The sequence below is a fragment of the Lodderomyces elongisporus genome, chromosome 8 (genome assembly GCF_030384665.1).
Source record: "Lodderomyces elongisporus chromosome 8, complete sequence".
Classification (NCBI taxonomy): Eukaryota; Fungi; Ascomycota; class Pichiomycetes; order Serinales; family Debaryomycetaceae; genus Lodderomyces; species Lodderomyces elongisporus.
In genome coordinates this window covers 1,044,734-1,063,972 of record NC_083680.1, presented here as the reverse complement: position 1 = coordinate 1,063,972, position 19,239 = coordinate 1,044,734, and the positions used below count along the sequence as shown (strand labels likewise).

Sequence of the window (19,239 nt, the reverse complement as noted above, 5' to 3'; positions counted from 1 at the left end):
GAATGTACAAGTACGGAAATCCAGGCTTCAGCATATTCTTATTTCACATGCATCAATAAGTATAAATCCTGATACAAGGTTCCACAGTTTGTTATACAACATTTTTTCATGGATGTATATCGAAAAGCTAACTACTTCAAAAGCTGAACATTGTATCGATCCTCAAGTTTTGTAAAGCTTTAAGAAACTTTCAAAGTGTCTGTGGTTCATCAAGCTATAGATGTGATGCCGTCCCTTTCACATTGATTGTTCGCTATTTGCAGCTTCATACAAATTTGTTGTTCTCTCGCAGTAGACGCATTCCGTCTGTCGTCTAAATTGTTTTTCTTTTTTTTCTTCTTTTTTTTTTTATATGTTTTGTTTTGTTTTGGTTGTTTACGTCAAGAATCTCAAAAGGTAAACATTGGATGCGATTCAGACAGACAAAGAGATTGAGAGAGAAAGAGAGAGAGAAAGAAAGACACACCCACACACAGACAGAGATAGACAGAGCAGCAAAAAAAAAAGAAGCCAATTGCCTACAGATCCAGAAAAGCTGATATCTTACTCCTTCTTCTCCTTTTTTTTTAGCTTCTTCTTCTTCTTCTTCTTCTTCTTCCTTCTTTTTATAATTCTTACTTTATCTATCTGTTTCCTTTACAAATACAGCACCAGGTACAAGTGAATCACAGAGTGGAAAGAAAAGTACTGGACCCCTGGCTTGCCGAATTAGACTGGTTCATATTTGATACGTATATACATTTGCACAAATTTTTTTATTTTTTAATTTGCATGTATATCAACCCCATCTTTTTCATCTCCAATACAAACACCAGCATCGAGTCAGATCACTAATTTTTGAACGTTATTACAACTGTTTGGAATTTATTGATATTGAAGTTAAACTAAAACACAGACATATCAAGGTATAAGCAACTTATATATATATATATACATATATATATTTATTTATTTATCCCTTCATTTCTTTACTTAATTGACACACACATAGACACGCTTCGAATGGCAGGAGATTCAGCAAGTTTATCGCTGTCACCCATCAAGAGTGATAAAGCAGCAGTGGTTTCAGAATCACCAGTAAAGATGAAACCCGGATCTTCATCTTCGAAAGTGATTGACACTTTGCACACCACGATTGACAGTTTGAGTTTGGAAATTGCAACTTTAAAGCAAACGAATCAAGAACTTTCACGTAAAAGTCAAGTCGCCACTGCGAAAAATGATTCGTTTGTCGACCAGTTGGCCAATTTGAAACATGAAAATGACATGTTATCGGCCTTACTAAAGAGAAAGGAGCGCAGGATCTTGGATCTCGAGGACCAGAATAGCGAGTTATCGAACTCAGTTGAGTCGTTGAACATGCTGACAAAACAGATGAAGATGAGGTGCGAGAAGTTATCTGACAGCAGTATGCAATCAATGGCCGAATATGAGAGGTTAAAGATTAGTTACGATGCACTAGTGGCTAGCTGCAATGAGTATAAGCAACATTATAAAACTGAACTTGACACATTACAGAAAAGCTTAGATACTTATAAACAAGAAAACCACAAACAATGGGAAACGCTTAACGAGCTGATTTCAAGCAACGACAAAGACATCGATACTTTGTTGGATTCACTTAACAACAAGAAAAAGCTGATGGATAATATCTATGTCAATAAGAATACCAAGGTGTTGACTATGCTCAGTACATTGGCGACCTTGGTAAAAGCCCATGGTACAGAGAGCAAGAATGTGCTTGGCGATAATGCACAAACAATCGAATTCTTGCTTGAAAAATACCCTGACCTTGAAGAAAAAATATTGGAGAAGGAACAAATTGAGATTGACATTAACTCAATCTTGTATGCATCGAAAGATGCTTTGGAGAACACTTCATTTGATGAGGAAGATGTCACATTGATAAATTCTCCAGAGTTGGAACCATCTAGTGATGGAAACTTTCCTGCTCAACAACTACAGAAAAGGAACAACGTCGGTAATCAGCAAACAAGCAATAGTAACAATAGCAACAATAGCAACAGCAACAGTAGCAGCAACAGCAACAGCAACAGCAACAGCAACAACGGCAGTAGCAATCACGCTCAAAACAAAAGAAAGGGCAAACGCACACCCCTGTCGGGTAACTCCCCTTCTGTGCACATGCCATCGATGTGGAGCAACAATTCATCGTCGTCGTCGACTTCACATACCCCATTCAATTCTCAAAATCAAAACAATCATCACCATAATAGTCACCACCAACAACAGCTGCATGCAAGATCAAACAATACCAACAAGAACTATGGAACTTTGTCGCATGATCTGCAACACGGCCATCTTCCAAAAAAACACGCTGCAATCAATAATATCACCAACACGTATTCCAGATCTAGTGGAGGAGGTGGCGGCGGTCACAATAGTGGTAACAATAATGGCCCAAATGCCGCATCAAATAACAACAACAACAACAACAACAGTAACAACAATAATAATAGAAGAAGGTCTGGATATTACAAAAAAGCAGTTTCTTCGCAAACATGACACCAATCATGATCTTGAGAAAACTTCTGCTTTTGTTTAATAGAATGGGTCTGTTGTATAGATTTATTTATTAATAAACATATTTTCCGTTTGCATCAAAAAAAAACGACATTTACTTGAATACTCTATTTGATGCTATTAACCTTTCTAACTTCCCCCCCCCCTTCGCCCACGTTTCTACTCACTCCTCCAGTACCTCTTTCATTTTCTCATTGCAACTTTCCTCTCTCAAATCAAAGCATATCCCATAATCGTTCCATCCTCGTAACCTGCAAAAAGTGCATCGCTCATTGATTTTGCCTTCACCATCTCGGAGTACTTGGGTTTCCTTACATGTTGCACCTTTGCCGTGTCTGAACCACTACTGTTGCCAAAACTACTTAGTGTCATGGAAGTTAGCTTTACATTGCTCTTCAAGTTCTCTTCTTCATTCTCATCATCGCCATTACTATTAATATCCAAACCGCCTTTGATTTGTGGTAAAGGTCGTTGAATTATTTCACCTTTATACTCAATCGCCCCATCCCAAAATCCAATCACCAATCTATCTTGGTATGTTTGGATAGAATGGATCCCAGACAGATGGAACTTGACAGTTCTTGTTGGGTCACTATGTATAACAACTTTAGTTCCAGTGGAACCCGAAACCAATAGTCCATTCAAATTTGCTAATGAGATAACCGGGTTTGGCACAAGCAGAGTGTTTTGATATTCAAGCTTTAGTCGCGGCTCTCTATTGATCAACAGCGTGGAGTTTGAACCTCGTGTTAACTTACTCTCGGGAACTTCCAAATGGAGACCAACAATATCACCAGACTCGAACCCAATGTATATTGTCATATCAATCACCAACATTTTCATGATAATTCCAAAATCCTGACGTCCCTGCATATTGTCCTTATCATCAATTGCAAACTCATCTGCGTACTTGACATTAACATCAACACCATCACCAGCCTTATTTGCATGCATGTTGGTTCTCGTCTTGTTGACAAGCTCAAAAATGCTAATGTTAGCAATAACTCTGCTTACTTCTATAGGATGTTGCTTGAGTTTGTACACATCCACGTTATTTGAATCCAAGGTTGCCGGCGTGATTAAATAGTTATCCCGATATAGCACAATGTTTGTATAATTCAATGCATTCACAGGCATTTCAAATTGTAAAATATCCTCTAACCATACTTTGATAGTCGAGTCTCTAGAATGTGTAACTATATATTGATGCCATTGAAGTATAGTGAGTATTGAATCCTTGTGTGCCTGCCATTGTAATTTGGGTCTCCTAATTTGCAAGTCCCATTTGATCACTAGTCCCGATTGATCCGCTGAGTAAATGTACCGCGAAGAAATTGGTAGGATGTAGGATATGCTAGCTTTGTGGTATCGTAGTGAGAACTGCTGTTGCGGAGCAGATGATATCGAGGACATTTTAAGATAAAGATTGGTACAAACTGGTGGAGAAGCTAATCAAAAGATAGTAAAAATCTAAAGTGGGCAAATGTATGGAATAAATAGCTTTTTTTGTGTGAAGGGTCTAGATAATTTCGGGTTTCGTGGGGAAAGAAGAGAACAGGATCAAGTATTTTATTTTTCTTAACTTTATTTTTAATATATATGAATATATGAATGTATGAATATATATATATATATTCTATTTTTTTTTTTGCTCGCTCTGATTTTGTGCTTCTTTTCGAGGTATAGTTTGGTTGCCAAACATTTGATGAGCATCGAGCGAGACTCAACCAATTTTTATACATTCCATTTCTAGAAATCCATAACCTTCACTAGGAAGACAAAGGAAATATAAGATAATCAATCTACACTAACACTAGGAACACGATTCCTATTGCTACTAAAACTAATATTAAACTTGAAACCGAAACCACTACCGCCACCACCACTACCATCATCACCACTACCTTATTAGAGCTAAAACTACATTAAAAACCATCATTTGCTTTACAATGGTTTCAAGAGATCACTTTTCTAAACTCAGCTCTGAGATAGTTGATGAGCGCATCCATGCAGCCACTTCTTTAATCAAAGAGTTGACAAATGAGAATAACCAGCAGGAATGGGAATACGCGCTCACTAGATTGATAAAGGGTTTAATCACCACTCGTCAAACTGCTAAACTTGGTTTTAGTATGGCACTAACCGAGGTCGTTAACCAGCTTGTCTCTCAAAAACAGTTGACCATTGACCAGTATTTGGACAGATTAACTGAGGTAACTCAGGTCAAAAGCAATATGAAAGGTAAAGAGGAACGGGCTGTTTTGTTTGGTCGCTTGTTTGGCTTGCAGGTATTACTCAACAGCAAGATTATTTTGCAAAGCAAAGAAGAGGAACTCCTGCGATTCATCAATGTCCTTGTGGAATTGTCAAATACCAAATCTTGGATCCGTGAAGTGGCTACAGCTTCATTAATCCAAGTGATTAGAAACCTCCCTGAGCGATATGCAGCTTCATTGCTGTTGATGATTTTACAAAAAGTAAATGACTTGGGGTTGAATTTGTCCACTGAAGGGCTTGCCATATATTTGAGCATCGATCCTTTGTTGAGAAGCGATGTTGCTGCACAAATAAAGAATAGCAAGTCCAATTGGAAAGAGGGCGATCCTATGCGAAAGGGCAACTTGCCTGTTCTTGCCAAAGTTTTGAAGGATGTTGAAGTAATTGTTGAAGAGACAGATGGAAAGGAACTTGATACGAAAAAGAAACAGCAAAAGAGCAGTTGGAGCTCAAGATTACCTTTTGTATGGGACTTGATTGTTGAAAACTTTGCAAATAAGCTTTCTGGAGATGAATATACTGAAGAGCATGATGCTGATAATGAAAGAAAGAGAAAAAAGGTTGAGAAAAGCAACACAAAGAGTAAAAACAAGAGTAAAAGTAAAGGTAAAAGTGCAAGCAACGACAAAGCACAACCAGAGATGATTACTTTGAAAGAATTTTATAAAGTTGTCGTTGATGAAACACTCTTTGCCGAAAAATCGTCTCACGAGCGCAAATACTGGGGCTTTGAGATTTTCATGAAATTTATGAACGCATTAGAACTGAACCTGGAACTTAACCTGGAACTGAACCTGGAACTGGAAGCAGGACCAGGACTGGATGTTGCGTTTTTGTTCACTCCAAACTTTATGAGATGTCTTATCAACCAATCATCACATAAGTCTAGATTGTTACACGAGAGTGCCAAAAGAGCATTACAAAGCATTGTTCAAAACTGTAACATAAAATCCAGAGATATCGCATCCACAGTTTTAAAATGTCTTTTGGACGAGTCAAAGGGAGGTTGTTGGAATTTTGATTTGGTTACTAGGTCAAATACTGTTGACCGTATACTTGACATACAAAACCATAATTTTCTTCCAACTCTTTTGGAGAAATTTGATATTGCACTTAGGGAGCAAACAACAATTCCAGATGGAGACAAATATTCAAACGATAATGTGCTTAAATGGTGTCTTGACAAAATTGTTCATTTAATCAAGCGCAACCAGCATGGAGATGATTTGGAAGATGTTTTCACAATGCTTGTAAAATTGAGCTTTTTTGAAACAACCGCCTCTCCAAATATCCGCAAATTGGCACAAGAGAAATTGAATGTCATCTTGGCTGAAGTTGTTCTGAGAACTCATGATAAAGAGCTGTGGGCTTACTTTTGTTTTCAGCAAATTGTTGCATTGGACAAGAGCCACAAGTGCCTTGTTGAATTTGATGACGAGCTTTTGCAAGTGAGAGATGAAACCATCACACTAATTCAAACCACGCATGATCTTGAAAAAGAAAGGGAATCAAGTGCAGGCGGTACTTTGAAAATGTTTGAGCTTTTGTTTTCCATGTGCTTTCTTCAATTGCATCAAGAAGACGAAGAGATTGTTCAAATCATCAACGAGTTGAAATTAGTGTTTGAAAAACAATTTGTTTTGGTAGCCGAAGTTGAACCAGATAACGAGATTGATCCAGCTGTTGTTATGACTGAGATTTTGCTTAGTTTCATTTCGCGTCAAGTGAATTTGTTGAAAAGGCTTTCAATGATTATTTGGGAAAACTATTTGTGTGGTGAAGATGCACAAGGGAAGTTGAGAATCAATGATGCGTCTTTCCAGTTGTTGCTCGATGTTTTGATTGCAAAGGAAAATAAAGAAGGACAAAAGCTTTTATTTGAAAATGAAAACGAGCACGTTGCAGAAGGCAGTGATGAAGAGGAAAGTGAAGATGACGAGGGAGAAGGCGATTCAGATCTGCTGAAGGATGGTAATGCCGATGACGAGGAGGACGATTCAGAAGAAGAAGAAGAAGAAGATTCCGAAGACGAAAACAACGCAAACTCAACAATGACTGAGCTAGACAAAGAGACAAATTTGAAACTTGCCAAGGCTTTAGGTATCCCTACGGCAGAGTCAGGAGAAGTAAAGTTTGATGAGCTTTCAGACTCCGACTCATCCAACGATGATTATGAAAGTGACTCGATGAATGATGACGAAATGATGGCAATGGACGATCAACTTTCAAAAATCTTTAAAGAGAGGCAAGATATACTCAACAACGTTACAACTGGTAACAAGCGGAAAATCGAAGTTATGGAAGCGAAAAAGCTCATGGTTTTCTTCAAAAACAGAGTGCTTGACCTTTTGGAAGTGTTTTGCAGAAAGAATCCCAACTCACAATACAATCTCACATTTATTGAGCCAATAATTACCCTCATGAATTTAACATTGGATAAGAATTTGGGTGTCAAAGCTCATAAACTTTTGAAGAACAGAATCAGTAAGACAAAAATAAATCCCGATCAAGTCGATGATATTGCGGAATTCTCTCAAAAAATCATCAGCTTAATTGAGAAATTGCAGCTCCAAGCAAGCACAACCAAATCATCCAACCAGTCAGTGATCTCAGGAATTAATCAAAGTTGTATTATCTTGTCCAAAAACCTTGTTGCCTTGGATCCAAATTATATCGATGCAGTAGCAGATATTTACTCACAATCGTTAAAGAAATGGACTTTGGATCCGGAAAGCAGAATTCAGCCTTCTCTCTTCTTTGATTTTGTTAACTGGATCAGTAGTAAAAAGAAGAACAAACAGTAAATAGAATTCGAAAAAAAAAAACTATAGAGAAAAGAGAGAGGAAAGTAAAGTAGCTCACGTGATTTATAGAGATCTCTTTTCTATTCTTATTGAACAATAAAACTGTGTAACGTTGTATACTTAATCTTATTTTGCTTCAAATCAAAAATTGGTCTCTTGCAAACTAAAATTTGAAAAGTAGAATAGAAGAAGAGAAGAGGAGAAGATGTTAAGGTAATTAGCTTACTACAAAATTTATCAACTCTTGAGCTTACCTTGATTAACATTTTCTTTGTGAAATTTTGGATACTGTTTCGCTCACTTTGTATGCTAAGTATTAAAAGTTTGATTTTCAGTGTGCACATTGATTTGGACTATTTCGCTGCAAAAAAAGTTTTGGTAATTGCCAATTTTATCTAACTAAGCGCTCTGCAATGATAAACTCAATTAGAAAATAACTGTATTATGATCAACTAACTCTTAAATACACTCACTTTTTTCTTAATGGAATTAGAAAACAAAAAAGACCGGAAAGGAAGTCCATTCAATTGCTCCATTCTTCAATTACTTTATAAGCTCTCTTTTATGAAGAGTAGTTGATACTACCCCATGGCTTCCACATATTTCTCGCCATGCATCATCTTGTGCAACCGCTGGTAGTGTAAATTTACCAAAACATGTCCAATGATATTTCCTGCAGCGACCATTTACCGAGATTTTCATTTTCACAGTAACTACCACGAAAAAAAAGGCCAACTCTGGCAAGCAAGAGCTATAATCGTTTTAAAAAATATAACCTTTCTGTCAACAACATCAATACCAATCTACACAAATACACACACACACACATATACACACACAATGGCAGCAAAACAGGCAGGAATTTCATTGCTCAAGCAATTAGCCATCTCCGCTCAAACTGTGAGAAACGCTTTGAAGGCAGAAGTCAAGACCGCTGCTGAGAAAAGAGGTGTTACTGATCTTAGATTTGTTAAGATCGAAGACGGAAAACAAAGCGAAGTTAAAGAATTGAAAGCTATTGACACATAGAGGAAAAGAACATTTTTTTTTTATTTTTCATAAATTCATTGGTTTTCCCTTAGTTCGTTCTTGTTTTTGTTTTGTTGTTTTTGTTTCATTGGTTTTATTCATAAATGAACCTTGATGGTTCAAAATAGAAATACGTTTCAAGGAAAGAAAATTTGTTAAGTTTAATAAACTACAAAATCGAAGAAGAGGAGTTAAAAAGGGAATAGAATTAAAAAAAAATGAAATGGAGGAATGAAAAATTAAAATAATCAAGTGTCTATTACTCAATAAATAAATACATGTCTATTATAGAAAAAATCAAAATTAATCAAGTAATTATCGTTTCAAGTCCTCATCCAATGCAGAATCCAAGTGCTGCACTTTTTTTGCTGCATCTAGTGTGAGTTCTTGGATAAGTTGATCTCTAAGTTCTTCTGGTAAAGAGTCGATTAATTCTTTTAATTGCTGAAGCTGACCATACTCCTGCTGCAATTTCTCAATCTCTTCAGCTTCACGGTCTGCTTGCTCAATCTTTTCAACTTCATCCTCATCTATACCATCCTGCTCTTGCTTATTGGTTGATTCGTCCAACAATTTGGTTAATTCACTATTAGGATTACTGAAAAGTTGTACAAATCTTCCTTCCTCTACTACTTGGCCGTGCTTGCCCAAAACAATCACATATTCTGACTTGGAAATCGTGGATAGTCTGTGTGCAATCGAGATGATTGTCATTTTTCCTTGCGAGGTCAAATCCCTCAAGGTCTCGTTTATAAGGGCTTCAGACTTCGAGTCCAAGGCCGAAGTTGCCTCATCCAAGATCAATATGTGGGGTTTCTTGATTAGTGCACGCGCAATGGCTATCCTCTGCTTCTGTCCTCCTGATAAGGATGCACCGCGACTGCCAATGATGGTGTCGTACTTGTTGGGGAACATTTCAATAAAGTCGTGGCAATTTGCTTGTTTACTTACTTCAATGACATCATCCATTGTGAGGCCGGCGATTTGTTGTGGTGTAAGCCCATAAACGATATTTTCCAATATGGTACCACTCAACAAGACAGGCTCTTGCTGCACAATACCAATGATGTATCTTCTTAAATCTCTGACTTGCAAATCCTTGATGTTTTTGCCTCCAATAAGAATCTCACCCAGTTGAATATTATACGATCTCAATAGCAATGACGCAACTGTCGACTTACCAGCACCAGAAGGAGCAACAAAACAGGTACTGGACGAGCCTTTAACAACAAAGCTGCAGTCATCAAACACTTTATCTTTTGGACGCGTTGGGTAACTAAACGTAACATGGCGGAACTCAACTTCATTGGGAAGGCTTCTTGCCTTTTCACCCTTTATTGGGTGAACATCACTCTTGTAATCAAGCAAATTGAATAGTTTGACACCGGCTCCGGCACCTTTCATGAGTTCAAGGTAAGTATTTGTCAAACTGTACAATGCCAGGTTGAAAAACTCCAGGTACATAGTAAAGGCAACGACATCTCCTGCGCTCATGTGGCCATGGGTCATAAGCCATACACCAACGGCAACACATGACAAGTAACCTACATGGTACAAGGTATAGATGCTCACCGAATAGTTCGATTGTGCCAATGCTTCTTGCTTGGCAACCGTCACCACTTGACGGAGTCTTTCGCTGTACTTGTCCAATTCCTTCCTTTCTCCAGTAAATGCTTGAACCAACTTGATTGAATTCAATGTCTCTTCGCTTACTTTGGTCAATCCTGCTGTGGCATTTTGCAACTTTGTGGATAATTTTCGAATCTTTTCTCCATAAATGACTGAACCAAAAGTTATTGGTGGTGAAATCAAAAGCATCACTCCAAACAAAAGCGGATTAATCGAATACATCATGTATGAACTCACTACTCCAAGAAGCAAATTCTTTAACCCATCGGGTAAGCTGCCTGTAATCGACTTGCTCACGACATATGCATCACTCGAAAGTCTACTGATGAGATCTCCAACTTTATTCTTGTCATTATCATAGAATCTGTTATCATGACGCAACATGCTTTTCATTACATTGGCCCTGAGCCTAGCAACCAATCTTTCACCCAAGAGCTTTAATACCCAGTTTCTTGCCCAGAAACATGTAGCACTAAGACACATAAATGGAACCATCAACCCAAATATGGTTGAAAGTTTAAAGCCCCAGACTATCAAGTTGCCATCTTCGTCTTTGACCCCCAGATTGAACGAATCAAGTATAGCTCCTACTAGCCTTACAGCCGTTGTGGGGTATAAAACAGCACACACAATAAATCCAACAGCCAAAAGAAACAACTTCCAGTCCAGCTTGCCTAGTCTCATTATCCGTCCTATTGTTTTGATGTTTTCGCGAAAGCTCTTCTTTGTCAACTTGGATGACTCTTTTCTCTCTTCTTTTTTGATATCATTTTTCATTAGTTTCGCCAACTCCATGTGCGCTCGAATCGATTGGTTATCAGATAAACTTTGGCGAACATCCTCGGCTACTTGCGACAGATTTGGCAGCAGCGGTTGCAGCAGCGGTTGCAGCAGTGGCTGTTTCTGCGACAGTGGTTCTGGCAGTGGTTGTGATGAGTAGTTTCTTTTGTTTATGATGCATTTTTCAGAATTTGGAAATGAAAATTGCTTATCCAAACATGTAGATCCAAATTTTGATCCAATTCCAGATCGGAACCGTTTAGAAATTAAACTTGCACTCGGCAGACTGCAGTGTTGCAGTAGTATTCGAAATGTTGCTTGACGCGATAAGCTCGGCTCTAACGCAAGTCGCCCAAGCAAGCGGCAACTTCTAAACATTACTATTTTCTTTTTATATTTCTAAAATGGATTTTCTTTGAATACTTAATTTATGAAAAGAAAAGTAAATTATCGTTCGTAGTGGTGACAGTGGTGAAATTAGTACGTCGCGAAAAATTGCGTTCCTGGGAAGCACTATGCAATATAGATTTATGTAGTTTTTCGGTTTTTTCGTTTTTCGTTTTTCGTTTTTCATTTCAAATATTAACTTCTCGGTCGAGGGGAGTTTAATGCTGCGCTTTCGGCATTATTTAAACTTTGAGCTAGGGCCAAAAATGATAAATATTTGAAGAGCAGATTTCGATCCATGAAAAAAAGACATAAAAAATTAGGGAAATGCAATATGTATTCCTTGATGAGATGTACTAACCTCTTGAGAGTCTTACAATAAAAACTTTGAAATTAATAGAAAAAAAAAAGTAAAAAAAAAAAAAAAGTAAAAAACAAAAGATTACCAGATAAACAGACTAATGTTTATCTGAGGTTTCTATCGTAATAACTTTGGATCATACCTGCTTCACTTTCCTCGTACTCAATCAACTCGATAGATCCGTCATCTTTCAAAACAGTATTGGCTTGAATCAATTGTTTTCTAGGTCTCTTTTCCTTAATCACAATATCCCTATATTTGGCATACTCTTCTCCAACATCACTTTTTTCGACATAATATGAAACACCAGCATCTCTGTTTCCAGAGCACTTGAAAACGTGCAACTGGCCCAAGAAGTCGCCCAAAGCGTCAACTGCAGTGCCATCAGAAAGCTTTGCCTCATCAATGACAATCTTTAAATCGGAGAAATCTGGCTTGGAATGCACAAATTCAAAAACGCCAGCCTGGTGTAATTGTCGCATGATGGCAAATCTACCTTGCATGTGTGGTTGGCCCCATTTCTTTGCGTTTGGGTCCCAAAACTCCAATCCAAGCAATCCTGCACGTATCATTAACAAGCTTGCAATGTAACAAACTTCCTTTTGATCTGTCTCAGTGGTGATACCAAAGATTGGCAACACTTCCTTTGGATTCTTGAGAATCAAATACAAAGCAACCAATTCAGCACGGCACTCTTCATAAGAACCAGCAATTGCTCCAAATAATCCACCCCATGTCTGATTAGGCTCATACCATGTCTTGATTCGAGAATCCAGTCTATCGAAATTGAATTTTCCCGGTTCAGTTTCCTGCAACAATTTACCGGTACCGTGTCCCAACAATTCATGTAAGCCAACTTGCACTTCAAAAGCGTCATCCCTCCATCTTTTGAATAGTGCTTGGTCCTCGACAAATGTGATGACTTCTTCCTTTTTCGGATTCTTAGGGTTGGCCGAGAGAACATTTCCAAGGCTCACATTTTTGAACCCATAGTTCAACCTCACGTCATCATAGTTTGGAATATTGATACCTGCTGGCACACCCGATCCAGCAAATGTCAAGACTTCTAACGAAGTAAAATCTGGTGGAGTGAACTTGTCCTTCTCATAAACTGCATCCCATGGCAATTGAGCAATGAATTGGCGAGCATTCTCAACAAGCTTGGAAAATTTAGCAGTTCGCTCATGGTTCACCATTGCAACCAAACCTTCCCATTCACCCCTAACACCCGAGGGGTCTCTATACGTTTCAATAAATCCAATGTTGGACTCGACTTCGGGCTTCAAATCCTTGACCCATTCAATTTGCGACTTTTTGTGTGCACTCATATCACCAGTCTTGAAGGACTCGATGTAATATCTCAACAACTTGTCTTGTGTTTCATTACTTACATATTTCAAGGCGTGTTCAAGGTTCTCAACAATTTTCTTAAACTCTTGAGCGTGGTCACCAAATTGGAAGCCAATTGCCAGCCCAGTATCAGTCTTTAAATCGAGGTCCTTGTAAATATTGTCAGAATTTGCTGAAGCAACTAGAACAGTAAAGTTCCCGTTTTTTTCCTTCACTACTCTAGTATTTTCAGGCATTATACCTGCTTCGGTAAGAGCTTTGTTAACAGAGTCAATTTCCGCTTTAGTAATCACCTCTTCCTCCTTACTATCTTGGTCATCGCGAAGTGGGTAGTAGTTTGACTCGAGCCCCTTTTCAGGGTACCCAAGTAACCCTTTACTAGTGTTGTAAATTGCGTCTGCAACCAGCTGAAACAATTGATCCAACTTTGTGTCATTCAATCCCTTGACCAAAGATTCAAACTTGTCTGAAGCAAGCCTAGGGATAAATTTTCTATCACCAAAGGACTTGTAGTTACCCATGTTGCCCAAGAATTGAGATGCGTATTCCAAGTATTGCAAGACTTCTTGCTTTGATAAAGTGGTGATTGCGTCGAAATACTCTTCATTGGATTTTGGTTCGCCAAGAGATTTGTGAATTCCCATTATCAAGTCATAAATTGGCTCACTCTCTGGTGAAACAGACCTAAGAACGGCTTTTGAACCTTCGAGTGAAGCTTTGGATAAGTAGTGTGCATAGCTTTTCAACTCCGGCGTTGATAATTGATCGAAATGCTTTTTTGCCGAGAGAAGCACAATTGGACTTTCGGAGTCAGCATAGAATAAGGCTTCGGACATTGTTTTTACTGAGATGAAATTGACCTGTTTTGGTGATAATATATATGTATATAGATAGATAAATATATGAATGTATATATATTTCTTCCTTTTAGTTTGACTTTAGTAGAGTATTAGCGGAGAGTTGGTGTAATTTATAGTATGTTCTAGCAGTCTCGCCCCCTCTTTTTTTTTGCTCTCTCTCTTTCTCTCTATTTCTCTCTCCCCACATGCGTAAATGGCTCTATTTACTCGGTGTGGACCCAAAAACTGCCCAAAAAAAAAAAATAACCTGAAAACAAGAGTACTATTAAAAATTTTACAATTCCGCGACGGCACGAGATTTTTCTGGTTCTTTGTACCACCTTGTGAGTGCGGCGCCGTCTGGTTGAATGGCATCAAAAACCGGAAAACATTAATCCAGAATAATACAGTTTGATTAACTTATTTGGATAATCAAGTAGTCATGGGTATAGCACAATATCAAAAGAAGAATACAAGTGGTGGTAAAGAGGAGAATGAACAGACAAATGGTTTCAAAGTGAGAGAAGAAAAGGGCGTGGTAAATGAAAAAGAAGAAAATGAAAAAGATGAAGATGAAGACGATGAAGACGATGAAGACGATGAAGATGACGATGATTATGATCCCACAAAGAAGGACGAGAAGCTTGTACAGGGCGGAAGAGACGGTGACCACGAAGATGAAGAAGAAGAAGATGATGATGATGATGACTCGAGCGACGATGAGAGTCTGAAAATACCTGATTACTCTAAAATCGAGTCCAATATATCACTTGTAAAGACTAGGGCACAACGACTAAATGAGAAGAAACAAAAGGAATCAAAATTCATTGGAAGCTTTGAAACTGACCTGCGAGGGTTGGTAAAAGATAATAGTGTTATAGATGTTGATGCAATTTTTTCAGAATTGAAAGAGAACAAAAACACGGGAGACTTAGCCATCGCTTCCGAGGATGGAACAGAAGAGAAAGAAGGGAAAATATCAAAGAATGCAGCAAATACTAAGCTGATAAAAGAGAATTTTGAAGGAAACGATATTTCAAAAGAGCCAAAGCAAATCAAAATACAAGTAAATTATACTTTTGCTGGGAAATTGGTTACAGAAACAAAACTTGTTGATAGAGATTCCGAGGAAGCAAAAGCTTACTTGGATTCAGTAAGTTCAATCACATCCACTTCCACTGCTGGTAATGATGGTGTTGGTGGTGATGTTGATGAGTATAATGAAAATGGTACCCGCAAACGCAGGTCACAGGTGAAAGTAATACGAGAGGATCCGTTTACAAAGGAAAAGGTAGAATTACGAATAAAGTTGAAAAGACCTTCTTTGATCGATAAATTCATACAAATCAGCAGCAATAAGAAAATGAAACTTTCAACGTTGGAGAAATCTCGCTTGGATTGGGCAAGTTTTGTGGATAAACGAAAAATTGGAGATGAATTAAAGAAGCATAACAAGGCTGGGTACTTGGATAAACAAGCATTCTTGGGCAGGGTCGATGTCAAGAAAGATGCTTTATATCAGGAAGCAAAAGAAAAGGAAAGGCGGGTACAATATCAGTTAAATAGTAAATGATTAATGAGCTTTTTTCCCTTATAGTTTTTGGGAGTTTTTTACTATTATTGTTATTATACTTATTGTTTTTAAGTATTAGTATGATGGTGATGATCGAGAGAGAGAGAGAGAGAGAGAGAAAGAAAGAAAGAAAGAAAAAGGAAGGAAGGAATGGAAAGGCAGGAAAAGGTTAAACATCAAAAAGTAAAAATATAAGACTAAATGATTATCTAGGAATCTTGTATTTAAAAAATTTGGTGGAAGTTAAGCTTTGTTGTAGCCACGTGAGTTTACTAATGCAAGCTTTGTTTTTGTCCAAAACGTCCTCCTCGACCTAAAGAATATTCAAAAATCAACACTCATATTCCACACAAGATTAACAATTTTCACCTTGCTATTTCATATTGTAAAGCAAAGATTATAGCTGATTTATGTATAGAATGTATGGAAATATACAATCACATTAGAAATTACAAATGGCAGTAAACTCTCTGCAACAATGTAAAAAATGTAAACAAACAGTGTATCACACCCCGAGTGGAAACTCCTTCGACGAAATAGAATGTTTTAGAATATTAAAAATCAGGCAAAATATTGCTTTTATCATACTTCTAATTTAATCGCTTATTTCTTTCCTCCCTTTACAACAAAATTTAATGGTTTATTTTATCATTCAGGAACGAAAAAAAAGGAAAAAAAATAAAAAGATAAAAACAGATAAGTTGTAAGTCCTATAATTTGATGTATACGCTTTAAACATTATTCACCATACTTTTGATAATAAATGAGATGTAACAAACCTATTCTTTCTTCTATTTCTTTTCCAAAAAGCCAAGTTTGTAAGTACAATTATGTTAGCTCATATGGTAGCGATATTATAAACGAGATTCTCAACAAAAGAACAAAGAGTTTGGCCTTCGAATGAACATGATGTCCACAGCCAAAAAAAAACAAATGAGAAAGAAAAAAAAAAAAAAAAATAGAATGAGCAAAAAAAATTTTGAACTCAAAACATTCCCACCAATTGGTATTTAAAACCTCCCATCAAATAATCAAACAACCTTTGGAATCACAATCTATTTTTTTTTTTGTTTATTCTTCGTTTTCTGATCACTCAACTCACAACTGATATATTTTTAATTTTCTATTAAATATCTCCGAGGACTCTTCATCTGAAATTGCTTTTTTTTTCAATATCTTTTTATAACGTGTCTGATATTGAAAAGCTAGTATTTTATTACTTTTACATCTCAGCTTTTGTCCTTTCCCATTGCCCTTTTCCATCCCCCCTCCCCCTAGCAATCTTTAGTATTATAATCTCATTATGTCTGACGTTTCGCCACCCAATGATGGTTCTAATAACGTTTTAAAACGTAAAAACGAAGATTCTGAAAGTATCGAGGGTTCGATCAATGGTGATGGTATTCCTGTGAAACAGACGAAAAGAGTAGCTTTCAATCCTGAAGAACTCGATTTGCAAGGTGAAGAAGAAGACAAGAAACATACTGCGCCAACTATTGGAATTCTGATTGACTCTGCTGTAGACTCAAATGCTGCAGCAAATGCAGAAGATACGGAAGATACAGCAAATGAAGAAAATATTGGTAAAACCGAAGCCGAAACCGAAGCTGAAGCCGAAGCCCAAGCTGATGTTGATGTTGATGTTGATGTTGATGTTGATGCTGAGAACGAGCAAACTGATCAAGGCGACGAGGCAACGGATATTGTCAAGGATGAATCAGAACCGGTTTCTTCCTCTGAAGGTGGAAAAAATGAGGACATTGAAGACAATGAATCTAAAGAACAATCTAAAGAACAATCTAGCTCTGATTCTGTCTCTAAGAACGAGGAAGAGGATTCGAAAGATACCAATACTTCTACATCTGAGAAGCCTGCATTTGGCCAGGCTCAAACTGTACAACAAATCTTGCAACAAGCTGCCTTATTGTCTGATCTCGCCCCAACCCCTGCTTCTGCTCCTGAACAGAAAAGTTCTGCCTCCGGTGCCTCTGATAACTCTGGTGCATCTGGTAACTCTGGTGACTCTGGTCTTTCTGGCCATTCTGGCGAATCTGATGTTCCTAATGTTCCAAATGTTCCTAATGTCCCAAGTGCTCCTAAAGATTTTAAACACCCTAGAGATTCTAGAGACTCTAGAGATTCAAGAGGTTCAAGAGACTTTAGAGACTCCAGAGACTCATTTGGCTCAGTAGCTTCTGCTCAACTTCCGGCTGCACCTACGCGTGCGTCGGGATCAAATTCTGATTATAGATCGCTGTCCTCTTCGTCAAAACCTTTTCATGTTGAAGATGACGCCTCATTCATTTCTGTTAGGATAATCTGTCCTGTTAAAGAGGCCAGCACAATTGTTGGAAAACAAGGAAGCAAAATAAACCATCTTAGAGAAAAGGCGAATGTGCGTATTCAAGTTAGTGAAAACATTCGCGATGTTCCAGAACGTATTGTTACTGTTAGGGGTACACCTGAAAACATTGCAAGAGCTTACGGCTTAATTGTAAGAACGATTTTAAGCGAACCTGAAGATGAACCAGCCAACATAAATAGTCAACAATACACTTTAAAGCTACTCATTCCACATGCTTTAATTGGATTTTTGATTGGTAAACAAGGTTCCAAGTTTCGTGAAATTGAAGAAAACTCCGCTGCAAAATTGAAAGCTGCCGAACAACCATTGCCATATTCTACGGACAGAGTCTTGAGTGTTAGTGGTGTGGGTGATGCAATCCACATTGCAGTATACTACCTTTCGTTGCTATTAAACGATCATCAGGATGTATTAAAAAAACACAAGGTTATATTGTACAATCCAGCTAATTACAGACCAGAAGGTGGCCATGCAAATGACCTGCACCAACACCAACGTCCTCCACGTTACCATCAGCAACCTCCATCGGGACTGTCACAGTATGGCATGAACCCTATGTTCCAAAACAGGTTTGATCAATATCAGAGACCACCACCACCGCATCAACAACATCAACAACAGCAGCAGCTGCTGCTGCACCAGCCTCAACTGCTGCAACTGCCATATGATTTTTCTTCGATGTTCCAGCCAGCAGTTCAACCTCAACAGCCTTATGGTGGATTGCCTCCGCAACAAGCACCTCCAGCAGCTGCAGCCGCAATTCCTGGCGCTATGTCATCTGGAGGTGGAATGAATCCACAGCCCTACACTGACGAATTCAACAACACCCTCATTGGAGAAGTGATCATCCATCCTCCGCTGCTGGCAGGTGACAAGTACAATCAGGATGTTTATGTTGCCAACTCTCTGATTGGTTCTGTTATAGGAAGAGGTGGTAATAATATCAAACACATTCGTGAAAACAGTGGATGTACATACGTTAGAATTGAACCTGATAAGGGCCAATCCATCATGTTGGGAGGAAGAGGCTTGACAAATATCAGAAGACTCACTTTGACTGGTAGTTTGGAATCCTTTGACAAGGCAATCTATTTGATCAATCAAAGAATCAACGCTGATAGAGAGAGAAACTCTAGATAAGAAAAAGATGATCATTGCTTTCTTCTTTTATTCTATTCTATTTCTTTACGTATGTTAAAAGGAATGTATGCTTTTTGTATGCTTCTTGTATGTTTTTTGTATAATTTGTATCTGTAAACTCTATAAATAAAAGTCCAAATACCAAAATAAATATAAAAGAA

At 37.9% G+C, this 19,239-nt stretch overlaps 6 protein-coding genes across 6 annotated transcripts; 4 read left to right on the top strand and 2 right to left on the bottom strand. All coding sequences in view use genetic code 12, as the record gives it.

Annotated features, from left to right (window-relative positions):
* Positions 1 to 1,002: 1,002 nt before the first annotated feature.
* On the top strand, positions 1,003 to 2,526 carry SHE3 (mother-specific HO expression; the record flags this gene model as incomplete). The annotated part of the gene is made up of 1 exon (XM_001524125.2): positions 1,003 to 2,526. One exon carries the CDS (start codon positions 1,003 to 1,005, stop codon positions 2,524 to 2,526), a length of 1,524 nt encoding a protein of 507 aa, XP_001524175.2.
* A 1,967-nt stretch (positions 2,527 to 4,493) lies between these two features.
* On the top strand, positions 4,494 to 7,625 carry POL5 (DNA-directed DNA polymerase; the record flags this gene model as incomplete). Its single annotated transcript, XM_001524123.2, has 1 exon — positions 4,494 to 7,625. One exon carries the CDS (start codon positions 4,494 to 4,496, stop codon positions 7,623 to 7,625), a length of 3,132 nt encoding a protein of 1,043 aa, XP_001524173.2.
* Positions 7,626 to 8,465: 840 nt separating this feature from the next.
* Positions 8,466 to 8,654, top strand: PVL30_005728 (uncharacterized protein; the record flags this gene model as incomplete). Its single annotated transcript, XM_061119741.1, has 1 exon — positions 8,466 to 8,654. One exon carries the CDS (start codon positions 8,466 to 8,468, stop codon positions 8,652 to 8,654), a length of 189 nt encoding a protein of 62 aa, XP_060975724.1.
* A 315-nt stretch (positions 8,655 to 8,969) lies between these two features.
* On the bottom strand, positions 8,970 to 11,078 carry MDL2 (ATP-binding cassette permease mdl2; the record flags this gene model as incomplete). Its single annotated transcript, XM_061119740.1, has 2 exons — positions 8,970 to 11,031; positions 11,074 to 11,078. 2 exons carry the CDS (start codon positions 11,076 to 11,078, stop codon positions 8,970 to 8,972), a joined length of 2,067 nt encoding a protein of 688 aa, XP_060975723.1.
* An 837-nt stretch (positions 11,079 to 11,915) lies between these two features.
* On the bottom strand, positions 11,916 to 13,997 carry PVL30_005726 (uncharacterized protein; the record flags this gene model as incomplete). The annotated part of the gene is made up of 1 exon (XM_001524121.1): positions 11,916 to 13,997. One exon carries the CDS (start codon positions 13,995 to 13,997, stop codon positions 11,916 to 11,918), a length of 2,082 nt encoding a protein of 693 aa, XP_001524171.2.
* Positions 13,998 to 16,876: 2,879 nt separating this feature from the next.
* PBP2 (PAB1 binding protein) lies at positions 16,877 to 19,078 on the top strand (the record flags this gene model as incomplete). Its single annotated transcript, XM_001524119.2, has 1 exon — positions 16,877 to 19,078. The coding sequence occupies one exon, from the start codon at positions 16,877 to 16,879 to the stop codon at positions 19,076 to 19,078; it is 2,202 nt and encodes a 733-aa protein (XP_001524169.2).
* Between the last annotated feature and the right edge of the window lie 161 nt (positions 19,079 to 19,239).